The 9,932-nt window shown below is 42.3% G+C and overlaps 1 protein-coding gene across 1 annotated transcript; it reads left to right on the top strand.

Annotated features, from left to right (window-relative positions):
- The first annotated feature begins 9,039 nt into the window (after nucleotides 1-9,039).
- Nucleotides 9,040-9,573, top strand: LOC119805232 (mortality factor 4-like protein 2). The gene has a single exon (XM_038317147.1). The coding sequence runs from the start codon at nucleotides 9,061-9,063 to the stop codon at nucleotides 9,571-9,573; it is 513 nt and encodes a 170-aa protein (XP_038173075.1). The 5' UTR covers nucleotides 9,040-9,060.
- The last annotated feature ends 359 nt before the right edge of the window (nucleotides 9,574-9,932 follow it).

The raw sequence follows: 9,932 nt of genomic DNA, 5'->3' as shown, positions 1-9,932 counted from the left end.
GCCATAGGCAGAAGCAGCAGACTTCTGGCAGGTCTTACTTCATCCTTGTCCTGAAATGAGGCTAGCGTGCAACTTACTGTGATGGGATGGTGCTCCATCCATGGGAACTTGTGCTCCATCTAAGGGAACTGCTTGAGCCATGAGGTTTGCTGCAATGCATGTGGTTTGAAATTTAACCCATTTTATTTAAGCATTCAGACTTTTATAATCAATTTTTATATACAGGATTTTGAGTAGCATTTTACATTAAACAAACTTTGTTTACTTTAAACTTGTTTTGCTTTACTTGCTTTAGACTTAACACTGACAACATTTACAAAGCACAGTGTGATGGGAAATAAAAATTGTTCTCTCTCTTCAAGCTTGTCTCTGTAATGAATTACATCTGTAGTAAGCATGACTGACCAATAAATTGTGTATCTTAATTATCTGTAACAGTTTATAATAAATTAGGAACTCTACCATAGTATTAGAATTTTATAATTTTTTCATGTTAAGTTTGAACTTAAAGAATATAATTCTTAGATGAAGAACCTTTAGTATCAAAAGAAACTAAAACCATAAATATAGCTCACAGAGAGTCAAGGGACCTCATTTTCCTAACCTTTTTATGATGTACTTTTACAAATGCCAGTTTTTTTTATATGACTCAGTTTTAAAACAAACCATCTTAGAACCCTGGGATTGCTTCCTTGGTCTAGTATATGGGAGATACAATGACAAGCAGAGGGCTCGGTGGGTACTGCCTAAGTTGTGGTCACTTTAACCATGTTTCCCAGCTTATGGAAATGGGATAAATTGATTTTATGTACTGTTTTGCTGTTCTATACTTTATTAATTTCCACCCAATCTCCACCATTTTATATTTTTTGTTTGTTTTAGGTTTATTTACTCCTTTATTCCAGTGTCTTGAGACAAAAGGCCAGGTTGCAGAGCTGATATCTTTTTTTAAAAAAATGTGTTTGTGTGTGTACCTTTATATGTATGAGCGTGTGTATGTGGGTACATGAAGAGCTCAGAAAGGATCATATCCCTTGAAGCTAGAGTTGCAGATGGTTGTGACTCCTGAATGTGGCTTGCAGGACACAAACTGGGTCCTTTGCAAGAACAGCAAGGGCTTGTAACTGCTGCACCATCTCTCCAGCCACAATTTCTTGGTTTTTAAACAGGCACTCATAGTTTAAAATTTTCCCTAAGCACTAATTTAGTAATGTCTTATAGATATTCTTATATTTTGTCTTCATTTGCATTTTATTTCCAACTTATTTTCTCTGTAGTTGAACTTTCAATTCTCCTGCCTCAGCAGTTCAAGTGGCTGGGATTGTAGGCCTTCACCACCATTTGTGGTATTTTCAATATATATTCTAATTTCCCTTTTTAATTTCTTCTTTTAAACATTACATAGCCACAAATCCAGCCTTGCAGAAAGTAATAGAAGGAAAATCACAAACCAAGGAGTCCAACAATGCCCACAATAACTCAGACATCTAGCGACCCTTCAGCAGCACAACTAGAAGAAGGGAAAGACACAAACTCTACTACAAAAAAAATTACCGGAGTTAACAACCACTGGTCATTAATATCACTTAATATCAATGGACTCAATTCACCTATAAAAAGGCACAGGCTAAGAGATCGGATACGAAAACAGGATCCGCGATACGAAAACAGGATCCAACATTCTGCTGTTTACAAGAAACACACCTCAAGCACAAAGACAAACACCTATTCAGAGTAAAGGGTTGGGAATAGGTTTATCAAGCAAATGGACCTAAGAAACAAGCTCGTGTGGCCATACTAATTTCTAACAACGTTGACTTCAAACTAAAATCAATCAGAAGAGTTGGGAAGTGACACTTTATACTCATAACAGGAAAAATCCATCAGAATGAAGTCTCAATCCTGAATATCTATGCCCCTAATATAAAAACACCCACTTATGTAAAAGAAACATTACTAGAACTCAAGGCAGCTATCAAACCACACACACTAATAGTAGGAGACTTCAACACTCCTCTCTCAACAATGGACAGGTCAATCAGACAGAAACCTAACAAAGAATTGAAAGACTTAATTGAGGAAATGAACCAAATGGACTTAACAGACATCTATAGAACATTCATCCATATAGGAAAGAATATAACTTCTTCTTTGCGGCTCATGGACCTTTTCGAAAATTGACCATATATTTGGTAACAAAGCAAACTTCAACAGTTACAAAAAAAATTAGTAACCACCTGTGTCTTATCGGATCACCATGTATTAAAATTAGAATTCAACAACAATGCTACCCCCAGAAAGCCCACAAATTCATGGAAACTGAACAGTCAACTACTGAACCACACCTGGGTCAAGGAAGAAATAAAGAAAGAAATTAAAGTCTTTCTTTTATTTAATGAAAACATAGACATTGTTATACTATTTAGTTTCAACAGATTTTTATTTTCATAAATTTCCTTGCTATAGATTTCTAATTTCATTCCATGGTGGTTAAAGTGTGTACTTAATTCTACACTTTTCTTTTCTTTTTCTTCTTGCCCGTGTATTATCTAACATGGAGAATGTTCTACATTCACCTGAGAAAAAATGTCTGTTCTGCTACTCTTGGGTGAATTGTAGTGTTGATGTATTTCTAGGACTATTTGCTTCTTAGTGTTGTTCAAGTTTTTATCTCACAGTTAACTACTCTCTAGTGTCCTAACCACTACTGAAAGTAGTTACTGAAATCTCCAATTAGTATTTAGAATTGTCTATTATAGCTCTGTGAGGTTTTGTTTCATGTATTTTTTTCTGTTCTTAGGCGATTGTAATAGCTTCCTATTACAATCAACCCTTTCATCATTAGAAAGCATTCTTTAGCCTGTAATGTTTTTTTAAAGTGTATTTTGACGGATACTTACATTGCCACTCTAGCTTTCTTAGGCTTGCAATTTGTTTTCTCTATGGAAGTACATTTTATTTTCAGTGATACAGTAGTATTTCACAGCCAAAAGATAATAATCTATATAATCTTTCTACTACAGATGTACCATTCAGTTATTTATAGTCTTATAAACTATAAACATTCTTGTACAGATGTGCAAGCATTTTTGTAAGTCAAATTACAGTATCAAAGTACATTTGCATTTTAAAATTAGATAAAAGGGTTCCAAATCATCCAACAGAATGATTATATGTATTTAAATTCCCACCAATGGGAATGCAAACTTGTGCAACCACTTTGGAAATCAGTGTGGCGGTTTCTCAGGAAACTGGGAGTCAACCTACCTCAGGATCCAGCAATATTATTCTTGGGAATATACCCAAGAGATTTCCAATCATACTACAAAAGCATTTGTTCAACTATGTTCATAGCAGCAGTATTTGTAATAGCCAGAATCTGGAAACAACATAGGTGCCCCTCAATGGAAGAATGAATGGATAAAGAAAGTATGGCACATATACACATTAGAGTTCTACTCAGCGATAAAAAACAATGACATCTTTAATCTTGCATGCAAATGGATGGAAACAGAATACACTATACTGAGTGAGATAACCCAGACACAAAAAGATGAATATGGTACGTACTCACTCATTTTTGGATTCTAGCCATAAACAAAGGACATTGAGCCTATAGTTTGTGATCCTAGAGAAGCTAAATAATAAGGTGAACCCAAAGAAAATCATATATAGATCTTCCTGGAAATTGGAAGCAGACAAGATCACTGGGCAAAAGTTGGGAACATGGGGCTGGGGATGGGGTGGAGAAAGGGGAGAGCGGGAGAGAGAAGGGAGAAGGGGAGGATTGGGAAGAGCTTGGGGGAGTGAGATGGTATAGATGGAGGAAGGGCAGATATGGGAGCAGGGAAGAAGATATCTTAATTAAGGTAGCCATTTTACAGTTGGGAAGAGACTTGGCTCTAGAGGGGTTACCAGGTGTCCAAGGGGATGTCCCCAGCTTGTTCCTTGGGGTATAGAGGAGAGGGTGCCTGAACTGACCTTGTCCCATAGCCACACTGATGAGTATCTTGAACATCACCATAGAACCTTCATCCGGCAGTGGATGGAGATAGAGACAGAGACCCACATTGGAGCACTGGACTGACCTCTCAAGGTCTAGTTGAAGAGCAGAAACAGGGAGAATATAAGCAAGGAAGTCAGGACTGTGACGGGTTTGTCCACCCACTGAGATGGTGTAACAGATCTAATGGGAGCTCACCAAGGCCAGCTGGACTGGGACTGAATGAGCATGTGATCAAACCGGACTTTCAGAATGTGGCTGACAATGGGAGATGACTGAGAAGCCAGTGATAATGGCACTTGGATTTGATTCTACTGCATATACTGACTTTTTGGGATCCTAGTCTGTTTGGATGCACACCTTCCCAGGCCTGGATGGATTGGGGAGGGCCTTGGACTTTCCACAGGGCATGGTATCCTGCCCTCTCTTAGGACTGGAGTGTGAGGGGGGATGGTGATTGGGGAGTGGGAGGGAAATGGGAGGAGGGGACGAGGTGGAAATTTTGAGGTATTATTTATAAATAAAAAATAAAATGTTTGAATTAACAAAGAAAAACAAACAAATAAATAAATGAGTAAACAAATAAATAAAATAAATCCCCACCAATAATATGTAGTAAGTTTCTTATACTCTAGTCAACATTGCATGGTATCAATAATTTTTTATTGATTTTTATTGAGCTCTACATTTTTTTATTCTCTACTCCCTGTTACTCTTGCAATTATATCTTGTATCTTTTCCCTGTTTTTTAAAACTTTCAGTCTATCTGTTATTTTTTGAGATACACAGTTTAATAGATTAATTTATCATCCTTACATTTTCAGGGTGAATGGAAATGAACTCGTTACCATGTTCAGAAGTGTAGCAAATCTGGAGGCAATGTATAAAGGGAGAAAGGAAAGAGACCTATTCTTCCTCAGTGACTATAGGCTGGCAATGACACCGCTTTCTTTTTCTCCCTATGGGCTGCAAGACCCTTAAGTTTAGAGCTTCTCCACACCCTTGCACTCAGGATTGAAGAGTAGGGACTAAGTGATTTAAGCATAGAAGAGTCAGAGGAAGGAAGTCACATTAATCAAGAAAGATGAGCAAGGAATGCAGGACTTTAATGCCAGCACTGGGGAGGCATTAGCTTGGGGATCTTTGTGTGCTTAAGGACAACCTGGTCTTTAAAAAATGTCCCCTCCCCCACCCCACGTGCCATCACTATGACATCAGAGTGATGGTCCAATCATTTGGCTATGGAACATAGTATAATTTACATATGACTACTGATTGGCTGAGGGGCATAAGCCCGCCCCCAAGATGACGTTTGTGTACAGATAGTTTCCAGAGAAACCTCAGTTTGTGCTGGCGGTTAGACAAGCAGAGTGCTGCTCCTCTACCATCCTTAAAAAAGAGCTAAATTTGGTAAACAATCAGGAGATTTGATCCTGGTTGTAGAACTAATTCAGATAAGAGACTTCTGGGTTGTGTGCCCAGTTCATTTTCCCAGATAATACTAGAAAACCTGGGACTTCATTAGTATTACTTAAATGAGTTCCAGAAAGAAAGGACCTCATGCTCGTGACCAACATTTTGGGGAAGGAGATGACTTCCGGAAGCAGATACCGAGCTACAGGGAGGTCAGAAAGGTGAGAAATCGCCCCTCAGAACAAAAGTCAGCCCAGCCGAGGAATCGTCAACCAGTTCTTCCAGGAAGACCACAGGGTTGCCCTGCCACAAAAGGTCGCTCGGTGGAGAGAGGTCGCTCCCATGAGAAAACCCGAAGAACAAAGAAAAATCCCTCCTCTGAGAAGTATCCCCTTGCAGATAAAAGTCCCACTGCTGGTAAGCACTGCACTACAGTTAAGAGCACCTTGGCTGAGAAGCTTTTGTTAACTGAGAAACATCGTGCTACAGAGAAGAGTTCCTCTGCCAAGAAACACCATTCTCTTGAAAAACCCTGTACTATAGGGAAATTTTCCTCTGCTGGAAAGTCCCCCTCTGACAGTCGCCTCCCTGGGAAGAAGCGTCACTTCTCTGAGAAAAGGCATTCATCTGAGAAGCATCTCTCTCTTGAGAAAGATCTTCCCACACAGAGAGGTCGCCTTATCAAGAAAAGCCGTCCTACAGAAAAACGTCACTCTACAGAGGAATGTGGTCTGAGTGAGAGAGGCCGCCCTATCATGAGAGGTCAACCTGCAAAGAAAGGACTTTCTACCAAGAAGAGTGCATCTACTGAGAAAGGTTACTTTGATGGGAGAGGTCGCTCTACTGAGAACCGTCACCCTGGAGAGAAAGACCCCTCAGTCAAGAAATTTATTTCTGCAGAGAGCGATGACCAGCTAGAGAGAGGCCATTCTGTGAAGAGAGGACTCTCCACAGAGAAGAAAGGTCACTCCATGGGGAGAGTTCGGCCAGCTGAAAAAAGTCACCTGGCAAGGAAGGGTCGCTCACCAGAGAAGACTAGAGCTGCAGTGAGAGAGCGCTTCTTCAAAAGCTGTCCTGCAGAGGAGAGTCATTTATCCAAAAATGTTAACTCTGCAAAAAGAGGACCCTCTCCTGGAAAAGATCGCCACACAAGGAGGTGTCGCCTCAGAAAAAGGTACCCTGAAGAAGAGGGTTACTCATTTGAGTGGGGTAGCTCTGAGGAGAGAGGACCCTCTACATATGAAGATCGCCCTGCAGGGAGAGGTCAACACATGAAATGCCACCTTGCTGAGAGTCGCTCAGTGGAATGGGGTAACTCCATAGTGAGAGGACGCTCTGCAGGTGAAGAGTGCCCTGCTAAGAGAGGCCGTCCCATCAAAACCAGCTCTGCAGAGGAGGGCCATTTATCTCAGAAGGGTAATTCTGCAAAAAACGGACCCTCTCCTGGGAAAGATCGCCGCACAAGGAGGCTTCGCCTCAGAAAAAGTTATCCTGCAGAGGAGGGTTACTCATTTGAGTGGGGTAACTCTGAGGAGAGGGGACCCTCTGCACGTGAAGATCACCTTGCAGGTAGTGCTCGCTCCACCAAAGGCCTCCCTGCAAAGGAGAGACCTTCATCTGAGCAGGCGAACTCTGTAAAGAGAGGACAATCTCCTGGGAAAGATCGTCGCACAAATAGGCTTCGCCTCAGAAAAAGGTACCCTGAAGAAGAGGGTTACTCATTTAAGAGGGGTAGCTCTGAGGAAAGAGGACCCTCTGCAAATGAAAATCGCCCTGCAGGGAGAGGTCACCTCATCAAAAGCTGCCCTGCAGAGGAGAGTCATTCATCTAAGAAGGATAACTCTTCAAAGCGAGGACCCTCTCTTGGAAAAGATCACCCCACAGGGAGAGGTAAGCCTCCGAAGAAAAGCCGCCCTGCAGAGGAGGGTTTGTCAGTTGACAGGGCTAACTCGGCAGCAAGAAGACCCTTTGTAGGTGAAGATTGCCATGCAGGGAGTGGTCACCCCATTAATAGTCACTCTGCTGGCAAGCGTCATTTATCTCAGAAGGGTAACTCTGCAAAAAACGAACCCTCTCCTGGAAAAGATCGCTGCACAAGGAGGTGTCGCCTCAGAAAAAGTTATCCTGCAGAAGAGGGTTACTCATTCGAGTTTGGCAACTGTGAGGAGAGAGGACCCTCTGCACGTGAAGATCACGCTGCAGGTAGTGTTTGCTCCATCAAAAGCCTCCCTGCAAAGGAGAGACCTTCATCTGAGCAGGCGAACTCTGTAAAGAGAGGACAATCTCCTGGGAAAGATCGCCGCACAAGGAGGCTTCGCCTCAGAAAACGTTATCCTGCAGTGGAAGGTTACTCATTTGAGTGGGGTAACTCTGAGGAGAGAGGACCCTCTGCACATGAAATTCGTCCTGCAGGGAGAGGTCGTCCCATCAAAACCAGCCCTGCAGAAAAGAGTCATTCATCTAAGAAGGATAACTCTTCCAAGCGAGGACCCTCTCCTGGAAAAGATCACCCCACAGGGAGAGGCAAGCCTCCAAAGAAAAGCCGTCTTGCAGAGGAGGGTCTGTCAGTGGACAGGGCTAACACGACAGCAAGAGGACCCTTTGTAGGTGAAGATCGCCCTGCAGGGAGAGGTCGTCCTGAGAAGAAAAGCCGCCCTGTAGAGGAGGGTCCCTCAGATGAAAGGGATATGTCGGCAGCAGGAAGACCCTTTGCAGGTAAAGATCACCCTGTAGGGAGTGGTGAGCCCATCAAAACCTACTGGGCCAAAGAGGGTCATTCATCTGAGAGCAGTATTCCTGCAAAGAGAAGATCCTCTCCCGGAAAAGAGGGTCATTCAGATGAAAGGGCAAACTATGCAGAGAGAGGATCCTTTGCAGCAAAGGATTGCCCCACAGGAAGAGGTCAGGCTTCAAATAAAATCTGCCCTGCAGAGGAGGGTCACTCAGTTGAGAGGGGTAACTTGGCAGGGAGAGGACCCTCGGCAGAGAAGGATGGCCCCACAGGGAGAGGTCAGCCTTCAAAGGAAAGCTGCCCTGAAGAGGAGGGTCACTCACTGGATAGGGGTAACTATGTGCAGAAAGAACCGTCTGCAAGGAAAGATGACCCTACAGAGAGACACATGCCTCCAAAGAAAAGCCAACAAGCAGAGAAACATCTATCTGCCCTGGGAAGCTGCCCTTCCCAAACAAGTGGTTCTGCAGAGAAAAGTCTATCTCCCCAGAGAGTCTGCTCTGCAGAAAAAGTACACACAGGGGAGAGAGGTCACCTTGTTGAGAAAAGATGCCCTTCAGAGATAGAACTCTCTGCTGAGAAAGGTCAGGTGGCAAAGAAAGTCATCTGTTTTGAGAAAGTCCATTCTGAGGAGAGATGTCATCCTTCCCAAAGCAGCTACACTGCTGAGAATGGTAACAGAGTAGAGAGCGGGTATCCTGTGGCGAAAGGTCATCACTCCATGGAAAAAAGCTTTCCTGTGGAGAAACCATCTTCTTCAGGATCCGCACCTAACATGCCAGTGCCAAAGAACATGAAGAATATTCGAGAAAACAGAGTTGGCAGTGGTACCAGCACAGTACCACAGATTCCTCACCAGAATGTGGCTGGGACTGTCACCACTGGTCAATCTGTGCAGGCAGAGAAGGTGAGAATGGGAGTTGAATTGAAGTTGCCTGATGAACTTAAGCCATTTCTTGTTAAGGACTGGGAACTGATAAACAAGCATAAGCAGTTATTCCAACTCCCTGCTGAGAAGAATGTAGATACTATTCTCGCGGAGTATGTCACTTTTGTGAAATCACAGAGAAAGGCTGATAATAGGGAATATTCTGTTGATGAACTTGTATATGGAATAAGAGAGTACTTCAACAGGATGCTGGGCACCCAGCTGCTCTGCCAGTTTGAAAAGGCCCAGTTTGCCGAAATCCACCTGGCTTATCCTCATATTCCAATGTCTCAGCTTTATGGGGCTCCACACCTCCTACGATTATTTACTCAAATTGGGACTGTATTAACTCATTCCCTCCTTAGTAGGCATAGTCTTATGCGAGTGGCTGGGTATCTGCACGATTTCCTTAAATACCTAGCTGAGAATTCCACTTCTCTGTTCAGTGCCAGCAATTACAAAGTGGCTTCTGCTGAGTATTGTTGCCAAGCCCTGTGAGGGTCAGCTGACCACTCCCTGTTATGACCTGTATCAGTAAACATTTCTGTTTGCTGTATTTATTATAGTTGTTCTTGAAAATTGTCAAAGTATAACAGGGCTTAATATTTCAGTCTGCTTATTGTTGTGAACAGAAATAAAAATATTAAATGTTTTATCAGTGTTCCAACAACAAATAAATGTTCATTAAAAGAATATGACAACATTGCTTGAATGCTGGTGCTTCTACTCTTACACATTATGAGTTTCTACTCGGTGTTCATATCCATGATAACATGCACTCATTCCTAGTGCTAAATGTTCAATATAATGAATATGCCCCAAACATATGCATACATATAATTTCAATACAAAGTTGT

Source organism: Arvicola amphibius, chromosome X (genome assembly GCF_903992535.2).
Source record: "Arvicola amphibius chromosome X, mArvAmp1.2, whole genome shotgun sequence".
NCBI lineage: Eukaryota > Metazoa > Chordata > Mammalia > Rodentia > Cricetidae > Arvicola > Arvicola amphibius.
This window is presented reverse-complemented; position numbering and strand designations above follow the sequence as displayed.